The 21,932-nt window shown below is 40.8% G+C and overlaps 6 protein-coding genes across 6 annotated transcripts; 3 read left to right on the top strand and 3 right to left on the bottom strand.

Moving 5' to 3' along the window:
• Positions 1–42: 42 nt before the first annotated feature.
• SS1G_01115 (hypothetical protein) lies at positions 43–2,420 on the bottom strand (the record flags this gene model as incomplete). The annotated part of the gene is made up of 5 exons (XM_001596873.1): positions 43–585; positions 632–1,946; positions 1,996–2,123; positions 2,180–2,306; positions 2,398–2,420. The coding sequence occupies 5 exons, from the start codon at positions 2,418–2,420 to the stop codon at positions 43–45; spliced, it is 2,136 nt and encodes a 711-aa protein (XP_001596923.1).
• Positions 2,421–3,683: 1,263 nt separating this feature from the next.
• On the bottom strand, positions 3,684–5,643 carry SS1G_01116 (hypothetical protein; the record flags this gene model as incomplete). The annotated part of the gene is made up of 4 exons (XM_001596874.1): positions 3,684–4,784; positions 4,834–5,038; positions 5,105–5,354; positions 5,550–5,643. The coding sequence occupies 4 exons, from the start codon at positions 5,641–5,643 to the stop codon at positions 3,684–3,686; spliced, it is 1,650 nt and encodes a 549-aa protein (XP_001596924.1).
• A 413-nt stretch (positions 5,644–6,056) lies between these two features.
• SS1G_01117 (predicted protein) lies at positions 6,057–6,883 on the top strand (the record flags this gene model as incomplete). Its single annotated transcript, XM_001596875.1, has 3 exons — positions 6,057–6,111; positions 6,202–6,385; positions 6,610–6,883. The coding sequence occupies 3 exons, from the start codon at positions 6,057–6,059 to the stop codon at positions 6,881–6,883; spliced, it is 513 nt and encodes a 170-aa protein (XP_001596925.1).
• A 1,100-nt stretch (positions 6,884–7,983) lies between these two features.
• On the top strand, positions 7,984–8,133 carry SS1G_01118 (predicted protein; the record flags this gene model as incomplete). Its single annotated transcript, XM_001596876.1, has 1 exon — positions 7,984–8,133. One exon carries the CDS (start codon positions 7,984–7,986, stop codon positions 8,131–8,133), a length of 150 nt encoding a protein of 49 aa, XP_001596926.1.
• Positions 8,134–8,186: 53 nt separating this feature from the next.
• Positions 8,187–9,377, bottom strand: SS1G_01119 (predicted protein; the record flags this gene model as incomplete). The annotated part of the gene is made up of 3 exons (XM_001596877.1): positions 8,187–8,296; positions 8,640–8,740; positions 9,334–9,377. The coding sequence occupies 3 exons, from the start codon at positions 9,375–9,377 to the stop codon at positions 8,187–8,189; spliced, it is 255 nt and encodes an 84-aa protein (XP_001596927.1).
• Positions 9,378–12,337: 2,960 nt separating this feature from the next.
• On the top strand, positions 12,338–13,973 carry SS1G_01120 (hypothetical protein; the record flags this gene model as incomplete). The annotated part of the gene is made up of 4 exons (XM_001596878.1): positions 12,338–12,521; positions 13,098–13,127; positions 13,711–13,758; positions 13,837–13,973. 4 exons carry the CDS (start codon positions 12,338–12,340, stop codon positions 13,971–13,973), a joined length of 399 nt encoding a protein of 132 aa, XP_001596928.1.
• Between the last annotated feature and the right edge of the window lie 7,959 nt (positions 13,974–21,932).

A 21,932-nucleotide genomic window follows, 5' to 3' on the forward strand; every position in this document is an offset into this window, starting at 1 on the left:
CTAACCTCTCGATTTCTCATTCGAGCTCTACTCCACAGCCCTTTATCCTTCGGTACCACTACTTCTAAATGCCGCACAAAGTGCTGCGTAGTGGTGTGTCAAGTCCAAGACGTTTTGTGGTAAGCTTGTTGCTTGAATGATACTCCTAACCTTCACGGCACCTTCATCTTCTATGAGTGTGCGTATCGTGTATAGCAACTCTGGAGAAAACTCCGAGTACCATCTATATTGCCAAGTGACAAGCCTGATGACACTAGCAACTGTGTCTCGAGTATTCTTGTTCTTCTCCAGTTCAGCAAGAATGCCCGCCAATGCTTTGGGAGAGAAACGTATTTGAAGACAATTACGATAAGCTTCCACAGCTTCTGGTTGGTGATGAAGCCTATCAGCCAACGAGCCGAGGATTTCCCATTCTTCGGCTGACTTTTTGTATTGCATTTGTTGTGCACGGTACTGCGCCATTTCAGTTCTCCATATGGTATAGATACGAAGGTCTTCATAGAGAACCATGAAAAGACTGTCCAGCCACCGCTCACAAAGGCGCTTGTTATTGAACCGGGAAAGCTGTTCTTCGGTAGTCTCGTTCTGTTCACGTTAGCGAGTTCACATGAGGATATGGAGCGTCACTCACATCTTCGTTACCGCTCTTGACTTCTTCTGCCGCAACTGTGTGCGAGGGCTTCTCTACAGAGTCATCCGCTCCGCTACCATCCTCAGCATTTGGTTTAAGGGCTGCCGAATCGCCGTTCGTACTCTTTTCATCGTCGGAATGGTCATCGCCATTTACACGAGGACCTGGACTTCCTCTCAGTACGTCGGTGCTTGCACTGCGCTTAGTGGGTTCACCTTGTTGACCAACTGGTGGTTGTTTCTCACTTCTATACTCCTCTTCCATGACAAATACATTACTCCTGATCTTGAGAAGTTGATCCCAGCCAATCTTAGCTGTCATTTCCGTCAATATACTATAAGCGTGTTTGAAAGTACCTTTGTACATGGCCGCACGTAGATTTTGAAGACTTGGATGAACCTGTTCCGATAACCTTGACTCCGGTTCACTATCGATCTCATCTAACCTAGTCTCGGGAAGGGTGGGGAGGTGGATCTCCTTAGGCTCCGGCATGTTAGGAGCATCCTTGTCTTGATACGTGAACATAGGGCATGAATTGAGGGTTGTAAGAGCGTTTTCCCAATCTTCCATCGCAACATAAACTTCAGCTAAGCGTGCCCATGTGCCAAACTCGCTTGGCGCAGCAATAGTACTTCTATCGGCACAGCCAAGAGCCATTTGCAACCTTTCAGTTTTGAATTCTGGCTTATTTATGTCCATTGCTTTCTTCTTCAAAAATTCTGCTTGGGTATCAAGCATAACATAATCCATTGGTGATTGCTTCACAGATTCATGTAATACCCTGACAGCTTGCACCTCCTCGTTGCCCATAAACAGGACCTTGGCTAAGAGAGAAGAAACCTCAATATTTCTGGTTCGTAGCTTCTCGAATAGGTTAATTCCAGAGGCATATCTTCCAGTAGTTTGAAAGTACTTTAGAAGACCTGTTGTTAAATGATTCGAGACGTTGTTTGGAACCTGAACGATCGAGTCGGATCCGAGTTGCCAACCTATAGCAGTCAGCATTGTTTTTTGCTTAACGAGAGATGGGATACCTCTGAAAAATAATTGTTCGGCAGCCTGAAGGAACCTATGTTCTGTCTCCGTTGTCGTCACAGGGTTAAATCTCCTAACACCCATTATCTTTCGAATCGTGTCCCCACTTCCGTCATCAGCATAAGAATATGCCCGAAGAACGCTACACAAGTATGTTTCCAGCCATAACTCATCCGTGGTCGTTCTCTTATCGCCTCGTTCATCGACGCAGTAGCTTTCGACGCTTCCTGGGATTGTGACATGAACGCGCATATCCAACCGAGAAAATGCATTGTAACAACTATTTAAAATTAGGAACGCGCATGGTTGTCAGAGTTTCTGGATCCTACCAATATACACCCTCCACTATCTTTGTCGTAGATTGATGATTTTCTTTATAGGTAAGGGTGTTGATATACGCAGCTAAACTTGCCGATGATGATGCGTCAACGCCGGTGACATGATGATACACGCCAATCTACCAGAGCAATCAATCAATTTGGAAAACTACTGAAAGATTGTGGTATAGCATACCTGCTTTACTGGGTTTCTCGGGGCTTGTTTTATCAATTGGACCAAATCTGGCGGGCCCAATTCTCGTAGAGCTGCTAGAACTTCAGATCGCGCATCGATGGATTCATGAACAAGCTCTTCGGTAAGTCTGCGATGCTATGTTAGTGAGTCCCTTGAGGTAATAGAGGACCCGCAATCCACATAAGCACTCTGCGGAAACGGCAAGATCATATACATACTCAGGAACAGCTGGCGCAACCATCTTGTCCTCTCACAGGGCAAACCTGTCTACTTTGTGGTAGAAAAATCTCACCGATGCGAAAGTAAAATAACCCGTAGTTTTGAGAAGCCTCGATTATTGGAGATGTCTTGAAAATACCAGGGAGATCTGGAGTCGTTAATGATAGTGGGGTGGTTTCTTGCATTCAATACCTATTAGTAACTTTATGCTTCGTAGATAAATCTAAACACCTCATCGGCAGGGAGCTCAAGCCACAAATTTCAGCCTCGTCAACTGGTGGGCGTCAGGCTGTGCTTGATTGTGCTTAGTCAGCTTTCTCCATTCCTGAATACTTTTCTGTGCAGTAACAGCTGGTGAGCTAAGGTTGCTGCACATCAACAAACGAATTTTGAATGCAAATTTGTGACACGGACATAAAATGAAGTTCAAAATGCAAGAAGGCTAGTTAGAAACTAATTTAGTCCGTTTTTCGGCCCTTCACGTGCCGATAGCAACTGCTTAACTCATATATCACTGATGGTACACTGAGAATGAGGATGACATTTCATACTTATAAATTTGGAGGGACGGCTCCTAGACTATGCCGCTGGCAAGTTGCATTTTATTTAGGATCAGTGGTCACTGGCAGTGGCCGGCTTGCTGTTACAAAAGTTTCGTATAACGTATTTACAGTACGAACTAGGACAAGTGTCCAGAAAGTCCAACTCAATTTGGACTATCAATTTTCATGACAGTCTTGCCTTGCCTTGCCTTTGCCATGCCTTGCCTTTGCCAGAGGAGAACCGCTGTTCAAGTTTAGAAGGACTGCACAAAACTAAAGGAAAAAAGTCGGCAGAAGCAGCGCGCAACGCCGTGGTGTCAACGTCGTGGATGAGGCGGCTAACAATTTCCGCACGCGAACTAATTTCCTGATAGTCAGAGTTTCGGACCTTCAGGCTCATACGTCAGACCAATACTGCAAAAAGGCGGGAACCTCTTGCAATCTTCCTTTACGTTTGAGGTTGGCCTCAAGGTGGCTTATACTCAAGAGCCCCAACTCACTGTTCCTCAACTTTACTGCTTTTCGGATATTTATGAACAGGGTGCAGAACGTCAAGGTTCACCATCACCTTAGGGACTCTTAGAGAAGGTATGGTAAGCTCACAATACATCTTGAGATTTGGAAGTGACCTTTATTGCACCCGGATGGCGTTTAACTACACAACGGTGCAATTTAGTGCCTTCACAAAGCGGATATGTTCAAATCAGGACATCATGCCACTTTGATACGCCACTAGCAAGCGCCTATGGCGTCCGACACAGTCTTCCAGTCATATCCTCCACCCACTTCTCACTTCCCACACATGTTGGACAATAGAAAACATCGTCGCCATCATAAGTATTTTTCACCTCTTTCAACTTGGCCAAACTCTCGCCGTAGAAATCCTGCAAATAATCTGGATCCAACCTATTCGCTTCATTCGTATAACATCCGGTATGAGGCGCCAAATTCTTCATTGCTCCAACTTTCGTGTATGTTATATCATCCTTGATTTCTTGGACGGTGGCTTCGTTGGTATCTGCGGTCCATCCACGCGCTACGATATTGTGTACATATGAAGACCTCCAAGCAGGATTTAAACCTGAACTTGGATCGGGAACAAAGACTTGGCCGCCTCCTACTAGAGAAACACATGTAGAAGTAAATTGACCTTGTGAGCCTGCAGTTATATTCAGCATCAGGTCGAGATTCGTCAGTGAAGATGTCAGTGCTGTGCGGTCCAAGAAACGCCCACCAAAAGCAGCTGTCCCAATACCTGCTGCCCTTTTGCCACCCGAGAGTGTCTTATAATATGCCGCGTATGTGGGAAATGTCAGATAAGTTGGATTGACAAAGATACTAGAGTTGTATTGGTCGAGTTTGGACATCACTGGTGCAAACATGGCTTTGGTTTCGCTAAGGGACTTTTTGGACACAGCCAGAGCATGTTCGTAGCCAGTTGTAAAATTGTCAACAACAGGTGCATAGCTTTGTACAGCCCAACTTCCATATACAGATAGACCGGCGTCATTTAGATCTGGATACGCAGAACATATCAATGCCAAGGCCGCCATGAAACCCGGAATATCTGCATCGGTTAGTGGTGCAATGGCCAGTGTTTGCGCAGAGATCGATGTCGTTGGATACGCCTTAATAGTAGTTGACACGACCACAGCAAATTTGCCACCTCCTCCACCTCGGATGGCAAAGTATATGTCTTGATTTTGACACTTGTTTGTAGTGATAATTTCTCCATTCGCAAGAACTACCTCAGCTTCGAGTATTTGATCGGCACCAAGGCCATAATCGCGGGATGCTGGGGAGTGACCTCCTCCTTGGGCCCATCCTCCAATACATCCTACAGTCTGTGGAGGTATCAGTATTTGACGATCATTTATATTTAATGGTAAATACTGGATCTCCACCTCCAACAACGATTACATTCCGTTTCGTGGCCTCTGCATAGACATCTTCCCAGACATAACCTCCAGCAATTTTAAACGCACTTCCTTCCCAATTCGAAGATTTACAACCATCGGAAGGTGAATAAGTATCTTGGAAGACGATACCTTGTTCAAGATATCTGATCCAGATCTCCAGACTGCCATATCCGGTGGATCTATGTGAAGAGGAATCAATTTCCTAGGCATCTGTTATATTGATGAACTGGACTCAGTTTACTTACCTGCCCAATAAATCATGACCAGTACTTCTAATCACCAATCTAGTATTATTCTTCCTGGCGAAATCCACTCCTCTGGCAACATCTCCAGGTGTCGTTGCATTCACAACATATCTAGGAGCATCTCCAATAGAGCAATTTCCTGGTATATCTCCTGCCGCAAAATTGATTGGTGGACATGAGTCATTAATTGGAGTATCTAGCGCAATTGGATCATTTGCAACAAGCTCCTCATCAGACAATACTTTCACAACTGCAGAACATGCTCTCAAATTTTATTGCGGTCCTGGATAGCAAACAATCACTGCAGGTGTTGTTTTGATTAATTTCCCAGATACCGATACGTTTAATGATTGCCACGAAGTTTGGGATGGCCAACGGTCATCAGTTGGAACCTACTGTATGTTAGGGATGGAGATTATAGATTGGGGAAGATGTACACATTTACAGCTTCGCAAGTATCCCGGTACCGTCTTTTCGCCAGCATTCTCCGCTAGGATTAGAGACAGTAAAGCCGAAGAAAAGAGGAGGCCTAGAAGCATTTTCAATTTGGTAATAAAAGTAATGAGTGAAGTTCAAGGTAGACTTGATGTTGTGTTGTGCAGCTCCGGCTACTGTTACCAGCTTAATTAGGAAGGCGGTAACATGAGGTAGAAACCAACATCACCTAGTCCAGAATAAAATGCGCAACCTCAAAATCTTCAACTTGTACCCAATAGTCCAGACTACAATCTAGCAAATGAAAAGCTTAATGTCTATTTATGATTTTGATCTGAAGTTTTTAGTGCTTGCAACTTTGAAGTCACTTTACCACTCACCTAAAGATCATTTTTAGCGCGAGGAGAAAGATATTCCGTTAGCTATTACTTAGTCCCTATCGACACTATTGGCCAATGACTATTGCGAGAGCGGGGACCAACTCGATCCGAAAATTATCTTGAAAGTTACCACCTACATGCTGGAATTCGGTGCCATCCTATCCATATATAAGATCGGATATACGTATGGAGGTTTGGCAAATTTCTTGCTTGCAAGAACTGAGGCTAACTCTTGAGCAAATATTGGCGGCTCAAATCTAGGGTTTATTTGCCCAAGATTAGCGTCCCTGCCTCAGGACGACTTGTTTGAAATCCTTGAAATACCAGAATTCGAAGCGTTCGCTCGTGTTGATGGCCAGCCGTTGCATCTGGGTGTGCCAAAACAACTGGTAAAGGAAGCTGACTGGGAAAACTGGACGGATGATGGGGATGAAAAAGACACTCGGCTTATTGACTTCGAAGAAGCGTTCGTTCAAGGGCAAAAGCCTGACAGCCTCGCCCAACCACTAACTCTGAGTGCTCCTGAGATAATTTTTACAGATGATTGATCTCGTAAAAGAGTTACCTGCGGAGTGGCAATCCCAATGGGAGCTTATGCCGATAAAAGCTGAACAAATAGGGAAACAGGCCAGTATTTTTTCGATCAGGCCCTTCAAAGAACGCTTGATCTATTTAAACCGACATCTCTAGTATCGTGAAACCTAAGCAATTACCATACCCACACAATGCAAAATTGGACCAGCAGTTCCACGACAATGCTCAAGATCCAGCTCTGCAGTGTCTACTTCCAGTTATTCGAGGATTAACAAGTTTCAGACCTTCAGATCAAAGCTCGGCAGCTGAGGCACTGGCTATGATCGCCCAGGCCCTGTCGGCGTTAACTTCCCATTCTGACTCTGATTCACATTCAGATTCAGAATCATCAGAATCTTGGGCTGCGCAACGGATACCACAGAGTGGATAATAGTCAGGGCGGATAAACTATTGATACAGTGCATAGCAGAAAGCTTTATAGTATAAATACTCCATTTAATAAAAGCCCTAATCAGATAGAAGAAAATAGATTTATTACAGCCACCTGAACTTTGTGGTCTAGTGCTGACATATATTGTATATCGAGATTGTGAAGAGCAGCAGAATTTAGTCATTGAAATAAATCATGCTTAAATACAGGTCCTTATCTGAAATACTTATTTCAATTTTCGTGTATTACTGAGATAATTATGGCTTCAATCGAGAAAGAGTAGATTTTATGGATCTTGATTACAGATGTCGCGGGAACTGAGGTTTGTTCTCCCCAGAATTAGCCGACATCCCGCTTCCGCGCACGGTCCCCGTCGTGTTCCTATACAAAAATGTATAAGTAGCTCATAATCCCCCACCTGTTCTTCAGAAGTTTTAGGTCTCATCAAGCTCATCATTCAATTTCTTTTTCTTGTCCATCGTGTTACCATTTTACTCCTCTTTCAGTTATTGTAGTTGTTTCTTTATCTCCTGCTTTATATGCCATTTGAACTTTGAGAAATTTTTCGTTTAAGCCTTTCCGTTTCGCTAATCTAATTTGCTGTTTCTTCATGATGTGTCCTGTTTTGCCTTTTTTTTTGCCATTTCTCTAAGCATTGCCATATCGCTACGCCGAATCCAGCTCCTTTTTCGTTTGCTTACTATCATTTTCCTATTTTTCCAAGGCTCGTATTCGTTCAGTGCATCATACATTACATTACATTGATGCCTTTTGTTATACCTCGATCATCACTGAACCGAATTCTGATGCCAGCGCTCATGAATTCTCGTACACGGCTTTTTACTGCATGATTATTGAAAGACGCTTGAACAATGATTATACCTCATCTGAATTATTCCACTTTATTCGGCATCACTCGGTGTCGGCAGCGTCATTTATTTGATCAGTCAAATTTTCCATTCGGTTACGAATATTATTAGTTCCTCAGATGTAATGTAGTTCTATCTGCAAAATCTGTAGGGATAATATTAATACTGTCATATACAACCACTTCGTAGCAATACCAATGCCGAGTATTTGTTCATGATATGTGATCCACGATGATTAGTAGCATGGAAGGCATAAATCTTGCAAGCTACTTGTGTTCCAGAGCCACCGCAGCATGGAATGGGAGTAAAAAAGTGCCGGAATTCCGACCATTTGTAGCATATTCTTTGCACCAAGTTGCCGACCTTCTGTACTACAAGTAGATGAAAAATGTAAAGGTGTATTTCTTGCACTTCAGTTGTCCGATTTGAAAGCTTCATTCCGGTAAATTCTCTCGTTGCTCAATTGGACAGATAATACCCGATGGATCGGGATTAGTTGTTCGCCACTCATACTGCCCCGCCCATAGTAGTGTCATCCAAAGCACTACCAGACTAGCAAGTTTTTAGACTGGTAGTAATCAGGATAGAAGCAGGTAATACCAGTTTTACAAACAATTCATATCTTTCCCTTTAGAAACTATAGCTATCTATACCTCTCATGTCTGGACCGCTGACAACTATCGAGAATCTGGATAGTATCTACGGCAAGTCTTTGAGTCTGTTCAATACTGACTTCGGTACTTTTGGACATACGAAATTTGAAGATTTTATATATCAGCTTTGTGAATATCGCGTCGCACGCATGAAGTATGCTTCCTTTTGTAGTTTATTATCGGGCCTGTGGCATACCGGTTCATACATATCTGTAAACGTCAGCCACGACTTACTTGTCCTCTGGTTATGACAATAACGACGGAGCTTACCAGTTGGCAAAGTGCCTGCAAAAATTGATCCATCCGCATTAACCTCTTTTAAAATTTTGTGCTGACTACAAGCATCTCAGATCTCGGATAACGACTGACTGAGTCTCTGCAATAAAAATCCACAACCCTTCCTTATTGTATGTCACAAGTACAATCCTTTACACAATGATTATCATAGTGCTTGAGTCGTATCAACGCTGATGGTAAGGATAATGCTCTAGAGGCATAAACTAGAATAGGCAATTGCAGCATCGTGATCCTCATATCTCTACAACGCATCAATGATCTTTATCTACTCGAGTAAGATCGCAAAACTCCATCCCAAATCCATGACAATTCTACCATTCATCTTGAAGGTCTGTGTAAGTTTGTCACATTTGCACCACAAAGCCAATTCAGTAGCAGTCGGACACAGCTACTCCTTCCGGAGATAAAGCCTGGCATAGCCTGTAGCAAGGTACGATATCTCATCCATTCACCTTTCTTCTTTACTAATACGCTCAACGAAACAAATCAATGTAGCTGTTATATTGATCCATCTCGATGATCCCGCTTCGATCTCATCTTGATCTCGTGAAATACGATCCCGCTCCGATCTCGTTTTCCCTAAGTTGATCCCGCTCCGATCTCAACTCCCCCTTGTGAAGATGAACGTCACTTTCTCTTCAGCCCGCCAGCAGCAAGGTCTTCCTCCTCAGCCATTTTTTTTCGCCTTCGGGCATCTTGGTTATTTTGCTTGCTTGCTATTTTTTTTTCACGCTTGCTTGCTTATTTGGTTTTTTGCTTGTTTTGCTTTGCTTTGCATCGCTTTGCTTTTCTTGCTTTCCCCCCCTCCCCCCCCCCCCCTTCTCAAGATTTTCTGCTAGCAATAGTAGATTTCTTTGGACGAATTTTTTTGTCCCTCGAGGTGAGTCACGTGACATGGACCTAGGCTACTTTAGGTGTCTAGGCATTGGACTTAGTCCTTAAATCGATTAGCTCCTAGCACTTCATGACTATCAAGTGAACAAGCTGTGGAAGAAGACTATTGATTGTGTCTTGCAGCATTATATATTTTCAGATTGAGCACCAGACGTCTTCAAAACTGTTGAGTTAGATGTAAGATAATTTCAGCCCTATTGGTGAAGTTATACACTTGCCGTTGGAGACTAATTTGACTTTTCTGGTGCGGATTACTGTTATAAGCTCTTGTTGTATGGAAGTGAATGAAGGAAGTCCATTGATGAACGATATACAATACATAGTTGTCTTTCCAACCACCGTTAAGTGATACATCCATCGATAAGCATCACCTATAATTATAGCATTCTACAGCCAGGATATATATCCAATAGTCCGGACTGCATCCAACAATGAGAAGCTTCTGGATTTCTGAATCTTTTTGGGGTATCCCAATCAATCATTAAAAGCTCAAATCTAATCTGCCTGTCTGGACTATTGACACATTGTCTGTACCACTATGTCAGACAGAGAGAATGCTTTCAGGGAAGTGTATTTCCGGGCTTTTTCTGGATCCCTCTCTTCTCATTTTTCTGTATATAGTTATGAAACAAAATAGTAATCTAAAACAACACAAACCAAACTCTCTTGAAGGAGAAAAAAGGAAGGAACTCATCAGAGGACATAGACTATGAGTGGAAATATACACAGCGACTTCTATAATGTAAGCAAAGGGGATAAATGTAAATAGGGAAATTCCAATCTCCCATCCCTCCATAGACTGCATCTGACTAGTTCTTGAAGGCCTATGTATCGAGTAAATTTTCATTGGAAGTAATGTATACTTATTTGACGCTTTTACATCTCCAAACGTATAAACTTTATCATAATATCATTATCTTTTGACCTCCATCATTATCCTATTGGTATATATATAAACTATAGATCTCATCCCATGGAGTGACTCCAGAACATCAGGCTCACATCACATTCACTATATCAAATTCAAAAATGAAACGTTAAGATCTATGGTTTAATAATCTCCAAGTGTTGACCTCCTGGGATCTTGGCAGCATATGCATATATATTGCATGATGCATATAAGGAGCAAACAAAACTCAACTTTTAATTCATTCTTTCCTTTTTGGTATACTGTTTGTTTGCTTTCAATATTTTGATTTCAAAGCACTTTAATTCCGAAGGCTGAATACCTAACCTTATTCCTTCATTTTTTGAATATATACTCGCAGCTTAACTGCTTAGCTAGAGAATCAATCAATTCAATCTGATGCTCTTTCTAGTCTGAATAAACCCAATAAGAAATGACAACGAAACAACTTAGATGAAAATCTGTCAGGAGAGAATATTTCTCTTGAAGGTTATATTCTCAAACTTACAAGGTGTTGATGAACTCCCTTCCCTCAAAAAATTCTATGTAATTACAACCTGAAGTGATGTACAATAATAGTGTATTAAAAGCATCGATTATTGAACATAGGAGTTGAAACTCTCGTTTTATAGTGATTAGACGAAGAACCATAGATCTAGACACTCCCAAAACCGCAAAAGAGTATAATTAAATAATTCACTTCTAAACTTCTATCTATTCTTATTTTCAATTACAAACCCCAGCCACTCTCCTCACTCTGCATCGTCTTGTAGATATATAAACTCCCCTAACCTCCTCTACAGAAAGACAAGCACTCTCAAGTTTCCACAAAGGAGCAAGTTAAATGCTAAAATTCTCACTCGTCAAATTTGGCAGAGAAATAAGCACCCGATACTCATATTTGTATTTATATGGTGCTATTTTCATAGAGTAATACATTTTTAATCGAGGTTTTAGATCTATTGTTAACTCAATTATCATTTTTTTCTTGTCGGTCTTGAAGGTATGGTTAATAAATGTGTATACATATATAATTATAATCAATCTTCGTACCTGAAGAAAATCAAGGTACTAACTAGACCTGCAAGAAATTCTGATGGTCTGCTAAAGCCTTGGGATTTTAAATGATGAGACTCTATTCCCCGCTGCTATTTACCTCCCTCCACATATAAAAGTACATACCTATCCAATCCATTAAAACCATATTGAAAATATCCATAATCACTCGACCGGAGATCCGATGCCTGCAAGAATTCTCACAGATAGATTACAGCCTGAATGGAATAGCTAATTAAGAACGGGAACTTTTGAAACGATCATCTCATCGCGGCATAATATGGTATATTGGTGGTGATTTGTGATGTAAAATTTGTATTACGACAGCACTTTGGTCGATAATTATCGATGATAATTGTAGATGGTTGGATTCAGTGGTGATTAGGGATAGGGATAGGTAATAGAGGCAATGAGTGATATGATAGGTAGCATACAATAGGCAATAGGGATAGGGGATAGGGATAGATGGTAAGACGGGCCGTGTTATGTATATAAAGTACTTACATACATACAGCCTCAGATAACTTCTCTATCTCATAGGTTAACCTACCGAGAAAACCTCTTCGATCATTTGATAACTGATCTCGGATATCACTCTCCCACCCGGCACATTGATAATAAATTATATGATATAAACAAAACATTCTCTGTGTCAATCTTTTGGGGTTTCACCAATAGCTACGGAGTCTTCTAGTACACCATGGAATCCCTAATACGTAGGAGGATCTCATATGGTGAACCATCACGTGTTCTCCCGTCCCTTGTGTTACCACACATCATGTATGTCATGCACTTGCATACCATCTTAGCATCTCAATCAGCATACATTAACTGCCTAATCGTTTCTTACATCCACCGTGATCCCACCTCTCAACTCTTATCCACACCCATTTCTCGCCACCTCGCCACCCCAATCTCCGGGAGTCTTGTCCAAGACTTTGCCTACCCTCATACATACCGTAGTACGTACCCCGTGATACCACAATACCATTTGTACAATATTCATTACGAATACTTTATACGTATCTGCGTGATATGGCAATGTATACACCAAGTACATCATATGAAGAATAAGCTTATGGCTTGCAGCTTATTTCTTCATCAATGCCATCCCTATGCATTGAGCCAATCTACCATTCTACCAATCTAGCAACTTGATAATCTAGTGGTCTGAGACTTTGACTTATATATGTACATGTACGGAGTATATATAATGTATGTACTTGAGTACTTATAAGAACGTAACTATGCTGTGACCCCCACAAACCACAAACCCCTAGTTTGTGGGGGTAAATTAATCGGAAATTTCTCTTGAAGATATGTTGATATCAACCCAAGTATATGGGGTAGTACAGAGAGAATACAGTAATCATCGTAAATGGAGTAATAATTAATTCATAGAACAAGGGAAAATAATTAGATATTTACATCTCAGGTGACACAATCGTATTCGGATCTTACTTTTGGGTGCCAAACTTGCACCACTCATTACACTAGCACACAGCGCAACACTGAATACTCAGCACTACATGAATCAGTATACAAAGAATATACTCCCCGTATACGGAGTACGATAAAATAACCTCCACAGACCAAAGAAGTCGTCCCAATACCGAAGATCCCCCGGTTCCAGATCACTGTTTATTACAGCGTACAGAAATCGAGGTACCTGTGGTGGAATCACCTGTACCTGTACCTGTATCTATCTGTACTCACGACGACGTGGCGCAGTTTAACCTTACGCATCCATTTGATTCATCTCACTCATTTAATTATCCCGTTCATTTATTCATAAGGCGCACTCACATGTACAACCCGATCAGCCGGCTAATCCGAAGACTCCAAATATGCCTGGTGATGAACTGCAACTGGATGGACGGATACTCCGAATCATTCTAGAAGAACGTTAACAAGATATATATAATCTGAATACCTAGTAATAGAACTTGGTTTAAGCCACTTAGCTTCTAGGATTATTACGCCGTCGTAACCTTACTCTCTAGGGATAGAAATTTGGGGAATGAAATTATGACGCTTAGAGAGATGTGAAGATGATAATTCCATCTTCTATTTCATTCAAAATAAACCATTTGCCTCCTTCCCATGAGTACATCCCGCTGACTGACTTTCTATCCCGTACCTCTAATCTAGCACATAGGAAACTTATCCGAGAGCCGAAGGGCCAACAACTCAACCCAAGTCTTACTTACAAGTCTAGAATGAAGGCACAGCTTAATTTTCAAAGACATACATTAATCTAAGACTAGCTACCTATAGCTTTCGTGCATGAGAGTGGAGAGAAAAAGCCATATCCTACTGTTCATACATATTTACGTACCGATAGTGCCGGTCATGGTGGGTATGCAGTCATGATTTGGTGTTTTGAGCTTCGCTTCTGGATTGGATTGATTTGATTTGATTTCGGCGGGTGACGCATTATTCGAGTATTTATGGAGTATGGTAAGATTGAGGTGGACTGGTGATATAATATGAAAGAGGGGCAAAAACGTGAGGTATAGAAAGAGGCACAGTCTGTGTGTGAGTGATTACCAATTTGTTTAATCTATCGATTAATCTAGAAGCCTGGGAAATTTTCTGCCTTGAACCTCAATCACATCGTGACTTGTGGTTAATCATCTTACGGGATCTGGGTGGTATCGACCTATCCAGATGGCTAAATGGTGTATTGAGGGTATTGAGGGTATAGATTTTCTCATCTTGGACAGAAGCATCCATCTATTCATTCTATTATTGGAAGAGAAGCGCGTTAATTACAATATCGCTATCTATCTACAGTAAACAAACATCGCATCCATCCATCCATCCATCACAATGAATACTCTGTAATTAAGATATAGTATCAAATATCCATCTCCCTCTTGATCTTCCCATTCAATCCATCCGATCCATCCCATCCCCCAAGTTCCAACCCACCCAAACAAAATCCCGCAAACCACCCTCAGTTCCAAACCGTCAAATCTCGCCACAATCACCTTCACCACCCACTTACTCTGCAGTGTGCACATCACTCACCCACTCGCACTCACTCATCCACCCATCAATCACCTTAAAATGTAGCCTCAAAAAAAAAATAGCCTCAAAACGGTCCAACCGTCCCCATAATTGGGCTCCAATTCCCAATTCCCCCTTGTCCCCTCTTCCAACCTTCCAAGTTCCCAAACTTGAACATTCGATATTACCCCACATGAACCGCATATATTCCCGTCCCGTGCTGTGTGCTGTGTGCTGTGTGGCCATGGGTGAATTTGATGTTTGAAGTTTGAAGTTTGGGGTTTGGGGTTTGAGATTTTGATGGCGCGTGGGTGTGGTGTGGTGTAGTGTGATTGATTCTGGGGTTAATGTTTCTAGGTGAATGGATTTGCGAAGGGTCTCAAATGAACCCTTAGATGAAATGAGGGGTATGATTAAGAAGGAGGGGAGGGGTAGGTGGGATGTTTAGGGAGTCCGGATTTTGTTGTTTAATAGGGTAGAGTGGATAGTTAGATAGGTAGGTAAAGTGAGGATATTGATATCATTTTGGTATGAGTATAGAGTTAAAAAAGGAATCGAATTGGGAAAAAAGAAGAGGAAGATATTCTATTCCATTCCGCATCCCAGAATAGTACCCTATATCTATCTTACACCACTATCATATAGGTATTCTCTCTCATCCATCCATCCTATCAATCCCCATTCAACACCCCTCCCCCCCGAGCTCCAAGATCATATCTTGAACACTATTAATATTGATGTACAGAATATACATAGCAGAATTCAAAATCAAGCATAATTACCCCGTAGAGAGTATATAACCTCACTCACTCACTCACCTACTACTCTACTTTCTCAACCCCTTCATACTCTAGACACTTTATACTCATTCATTCATTTATCATCATCTACCCATCCTCCATATATAAAATCTACAATATTGATAAATTTCTCATCTCTTCAACTAAAACTATTTGAAGATCAGACGGGCCTAGCTAAGCGAAAGATCTTTCACTCCTAGTTCCTAAGAAATCTAGAATTTCTTTTATTTCTATTTTTCTTTCTAGAAACTCTTTAGTTTGGTTTCGATAGATTACGGAGAGGGAAAAAGAAGGAAAGGAATATCAATAGAAGAACATCGAAGGAAGAATTAGAAGGAAGGAAGGATTTTAATTATTTTAATTCCTACTTATATAATAAGTGAGTTTTGATAAATGAATAGTTTATCATTAATACCTACCTACCTACCCGAGGTTTATTATCCCATCCGATACGATACAATACCCATTTATCTGTATCCGGTACCCGCTACCCGAACCCACGTTACCCGTTTCACATATACTGACTGTACAAATCCAAACAAAACGCCAAAAACCGCAAAGTTTCAGCTTCACGGAGACTCGAGTACTGTAATTTACATATATAGGTATAGAGATACATAGGTATATACATAGGAGGTAGCTAAATAAACTAGGTTACGTTACACTGTTACAGAGTACTACCAAGCACATCCACACACACAACACAGCATCCAAATTAAGTAATCAAGACCCTTTTATTTCTCATTTCCCCTCCACATATCATCAGTCATCCATCCATCCACTCATACACCATAACGCTTCCCTTCTCCACTAGTTCCAATCGAAATCGCGGTGTCTCGACCACCTATCTACCTACCTAGCTGGCCACGCATCAGCAGCAGTGAGCAGCAGCAACAAAAAACAAAAACAAAAACATGGTTACCCATCTGGCCTGTGTGACTTAAGACTGTTACTGATACCATGGTACCGTTGTATTTCCTCCACAGGTGACAGGCTAGTACAGTACAATACAGTATCTAAGCGTGCATGCCATACACACATTTTTCCCATTTCTTTTCCTTCCGTTTCTATTTCCACTGTTCCTGATACGTTACCCTGTGCCTCACTCATACCCTGTACCTGTCCGTACTGCTTCTAGTACCATACCATGGTGGAGACATCATTGTGCAGGTTAATCCCTTCCCCCCTCCCTTTTCCTCCCGTTTTATATCGAAATTTCGAGTGAGAGGTCTTTCTTTTGGAGTGAGTAGTAAGCGAACCAATCTCATTTATTTAATTTTTGAACAGTGATGAAGTGGTGGTGGCGCTAATTGAAACCCATTTTGTTAGTGGATAGTACCTACCACCTAGTGATTGCTGTTTATAGAATCAGTAGTACTAGTAGAAGTAGAGTATGAGCCTTGGTACTCGAATTCGAATTCGGATCTCTTCGGTAATAATATTTTTCACATCCATAATGACCTCGATGAATGATTGAATGATGGTGAGGTGAATATTTTGATACTCTAGAGTCTATAGAAGTTACCCATGAAGAAATAAATTGATGAAAACTATGAAATAAAAAATCGGATCATCGTTCCTCCTCTCGAGTCTCGAGATGAGTAAGTAAGTAATTTTTGAATCTAATCTATAGTGGCAAATATCCTACCTACCACTCATTCCCGAGGTCATAATAGAAACGATTAATCAATCAATCAGTAAATCAGTATTCCCAACCCCAAGAAAATTCTTCTAATCCGTTACTTTCCGCATGTAACATCGTGACTTCTTTCTAGGTATCATTTCCCCATTCCCCAATTCCCCAATTCGAAAAACTCCAATTCGAGTTCGAGTTCAAGATCGAGACTTTTTCTAATTCCAAAATTTCCAAGGATTAATTAAATAGCATTAACCTCGGAAGATGAAATTACCATTACCTGGCAGGCTGGCTGGCGCAAAAGAATTCGAATATGGATGGACATGGAAAGGAACTTGGAATGGAGTAAACTGTAAATAGCGGTTGAGCTGGGGATATGATATGTTGTACTGTTGAACTTGACTGGCTGTAACATTTTGTAACGGGAATTTATTATTTATCTTTGGATGTGTGTGTGGATACCTACCCAAGATTTCAAGACATCTCTTCTACATTATCTACAGTGAAGTAAATGAAGTGAATCAATCAGTGATACTGATACCGTGATACCCAGTAATACTATACCTGGTACTGGTACTTGAGTAGCTAGTACACTCATCCGGAACTCTTTCGGTTTTAAAAAAAAAAAAAAAAAACGTGTACAATGCAGTGATCTTTTTTATATAATTGGATCCCATCCCATTCCATCCTCGTAATTCGGGATTCGAGAACCTATACCCTATCTACCGGGTACTATCATCATTGTCTGAATCAGATTCATACAGAAGATGTACATGTACAGAATAAAAAGAATCATACATATCATGGAAGAAAATATTTCCGTAACTTTGTACAGCTTGTACCGTGTGTGTACTGCACTACGTACGTAGCGCCAACAACAACAACAGAAAACAGAAGAAGAAAAGGTTCCAGAGTTGGCACATCCAATGCAAAAGTAGCCGGATTCGTAGCAAGTTTTGTGGGTGGTGGGTCGAAAGAGTTAAAACATTCGGCTTATTTGGGGTTTCTGAAGAGTCAAGGAAGGTCTGGGCTAGCTATAGACCTTGATCATTGATCGTTGATGAGATTTGAGATTTGTGAGAGGGGGGTAAAAAAAATAAAATAATAATAAATAAATAAATAAATAAAAAGATTTATCAACGTTAACCGCTAATTTGATCATTTTGGGGCTTGGTAGGGTAGGCCCGGTAGGGTAGATACTAGATGTAGGCTTAGATAGACAGACAGACAGAGCTGGGTAAAAATGGAGATAAACTCCGTGAACATGGAAAAATTGCAACAAAAGCATGACCTACGTGCAGATATGCAATAATGCCAAGATGGTTTAAGGAGCTTGAGATGCTGGAAATGATTCCACTGTTTTGCAGTAGTTGAAATTCGCTTGGGAGATTGGTTTCCGAGCGGCGAGTGCTACTGTATCTATTATCTACTAAAGTATCTACCAATAATGCTTGTTATGTTATGTTATGTTATGTTATGCTATAACAGCTCTGTTCTGTTTCGTACGTACGTACTGTGCCATCTATCCATCTATCCATGTCATCACCATGCGTGCAGCGTGAATAATGTAAAGATTCAAATCTGCTGCAGCATCTCAAAAGCTTAAGCATTAATGATCAATCATCAGTCAGTCGAGAAAATAATATAACCCAACCGGGTTCTATCAGTATCATCACAGATATCATCATGTCATATCATGACATAGCATAGCATACTGAATAAATGACATCCATCGCATTGGAGCTACTAGGTATGTATGTAGTATGTACCTACCTCACTAGACCTCGATGTCCCAGGCGTTTCGGGAACCATAAAAACCATATATACTTAACTATTTTGGGATCATCATCTGGCCTTTGCCCGACCGATTATTCAACAGTTTTTGCCCTTAATAATAATTTCTACGATTTGAATTTTTCCCGTTGTAGATGGGTGGGTGAGCTACTAGGTAGGTAGAGTCTAGGATGCTGTCTGTAGACATGGATCTGGAGAGGCTTGGATACCTACTTATGGATCGTCGGTAGTTTTTTTTTTTTCCTCGTGGTTTTTCAAAAGCAGGTGCGTGCAACTTGCAAGCAAGCAAGCAATAATAGCCTATGGAGTTAAAAGGCTAGAAGTTACTGGTGATTGATTGATTGATTGATTGAATGTTCATGGATTTGTGATTAAATACTCGAGGAGAATGAATGGTAAACAGGGGTAAAGAGGAAAGTTTAGTTGTACGGAATATAAAGCTGTAATAGTGGATATTTGATTGTCGCTCAATGGTTCCAGAAAGTTGAGAATTGGAAATCAATGGAAATATTTTTTTATAATTTATTTCATAAGAATGTTCAATGAATGTGATCATTGATGATGGTTCATCAAATGATCTTCATTCATTTATTCTAAGTTTAGAGAAGAGTAGTGTGGGAAATTACCGAGTTAAAAACTTATCGTTGTCATTTGGGATTGTGGTTATTAGATTATGGTTCTTAGATTGTGTTTATTGATAGATGTATTAGATGGATCCCTAAAGTCAGTACTCCATATTCAGTACTCCATATGTGCGCGTGATGATACAGAGTAAATGATTGATGGATGATAAAATAGGAGGTGAGTCAGTGATGTGTTCCATTTCTCAGGCTATTGCTGTTGTACATACATCGTACAGAATGAACTATTCTCAGAAAATTGAGATGGCGTTGAAGAGTTGAAGAGATTTGTCAAATCTCATTGGAAACATGTACCGGTCAAGACTGAACAGGTTGGATTGTATAAAATGGAGAATCCCATCGACGAATGAAATGAGTGACTCGATGCAAGCGATGGATTGATGTGAGACTTTCCAAAATCACAGCGGATCATCTTTACCAGCCTTTTCCCTTCCTTTTCCATTTGACTGGTTATTAATGACCGGCATCTTTTCTTTTGATCTCCATTCACTCCGTACTGTATGTACAGAGACTTAGAGGACTGCCTATTTTTCCCAACCCGAAACTTCCCCCCCCCCCTCAAAAATAAGGGTCATCCATCTTTGAAGGGTTTAGATTTTGGTCCAATGAGATGAAGTTATTTATAGGCCTGCAGCTGGTCCATCCTTTCCATGGCCACGTTGGCAAAGTAAAGTTCTTCTGGGAGTAAATAAAGTGGCCGGCGTACGGTTCCCACGGTTCCCAGTACAGTATTCCGTACACTTGAGGGAAAATGGTTAAAGTTCATTGGTAGAATCAAGGTTAAATTTGTGATGAGATTATTTTCCATGTGAGATTGGTTGCTGAGGAGAGAAACGGTCTCACAAGCACAGGCTGGGATGACTCTGATCTTCCTTCGTGTTGGTACATGGTCTGCTTGCTTGCTTGCGTAGTGATGATGGCTCAACTCGATAGATGATTGTTGTTATTACGAGTTGGGTGTAGCCTTTAACATCATCCCGTTCCTATTTCAGTCGGTCAAGATGTCATGATTGACGTATTAGTAAGGTTAAAGATCATAATAGAGTGATGAGCCACGGAAGGGAGGCAAGAAATACTAGGTAGGGTTGATAAGTAAAAAACTTGAATTTGACAGGAGGAACAATAACCATCCCAATGCTTAGGTAGATGTCATCTAACCTTTTTTCTCCTTCGCCTTCGGGTTTACATCAACCAATGAAAATGAATGGATATTGAAGGTTAGAGATGGATGTTGAATTACTAACTAGGAGGTAGGTGATGCATTATTTGATGCAGCCAAAAAAAATCAAGAAACACATTTAATCCGACCCATAAATATCTTCAAACGACTAATCAAAATTCTTCATTATCCCATGGTTTGGTTTATCGATCCTGCATCTTGAAGCTCCAAAGGAGAGAATCTCACTCATCAATCGTCACGCCAAACAAGCAATGATGAGTTCGATCATAGTTTACCTACTAGATAAAAAAGAGTGATGATATAAATTAACAAATATCGGTGTCCAAAGTATCAAGGCTCATGATGAGAGTCTCCAGAGTATATCCCCGAGGGTGAGTGAATTTGATGAATTGGGTAGATGATAGATTAGATTCATAGATTGATTGGTTTTCACTCGGGGTTTCCATAATTTCCTCCAGTCACTGCCACTCTGTTGTTGGTAGTTACGTGGTTGATTTGATTTGACCTTCCCCTTAGATGTCATATTCAATCAATCATCAATCAATTCAAATTCGATATATTTTTTGTCAATAGAAATTAAATCATGACAATCAAAATGCCATCAATCTGATGCCGGTTTAAATATTATTAGAGTAGTAATTTCTTTCAAATCCAACGATTATCGACCAAAACCTTTGACCGGGTGGGAAAAAGTAGGTTCATCAGTGGTTCGTAGATATTAACCATTCATTGATGTTATCCGCCCATGATGAAAAAATTGATACGCTAAGGGGTAAGTTTTCTTTTACACTAACAAGAGAGAAAGCAAGCAACACAAGCACCACTCTCACTGCACTGCCAATTCAAGCTTTGGTATCATTCTGCACCCTCACACATCCATCCGCCCACTCAAGCCATTCATTGAACCTTGCTGACCCGTTTAATTCCATAATATTTATAATTATTAAAAGTATCTGTCGGGTTTTTATTCACATTCATATTTACACCAATTACTCCAATCCCCCCATTAATTTTCCTCCACCCAGATCATTCATAATATCCAATAATCCATCCAATTCAAATTATTCAATCCCTCCAATCCATCCATCCGATCCAATTTTCTCTTCTCACTCTTGACTGTAGCTGGGAAAGCCCTTCCATCGGGGAAACATCCACCCACTTCTTTATATCTGCGCTAATAAATAAAATATCCCAAGAAATCGAACTACGAAGACAAGACTCTTTTTGTTTAGACTACGAAAGGAAAGGAAAAGGAACCACTTTCCCAGTCATCCTCTTTTTTTCTCTTCCCTTTTTCCTTTTCTCTTTGA

Source organism: Sclerotinia sclerotiorum, genomic scaffold (genome assembly GCF_000146945.2).
Source record: "Sclerotinia sclerotiorum 1980 UF-70 scaffold_2 genomic scaffold, whole genome shotgun sequence".
In the NCBI taxonomy this organism is placed as follows: Eukaryota; Fungi; Ascomycota; class Leotiomycetes; order Helotiales; family Sclerotiniaceae; genus Sclerotinia; species Sclerotinia sclerotiorum.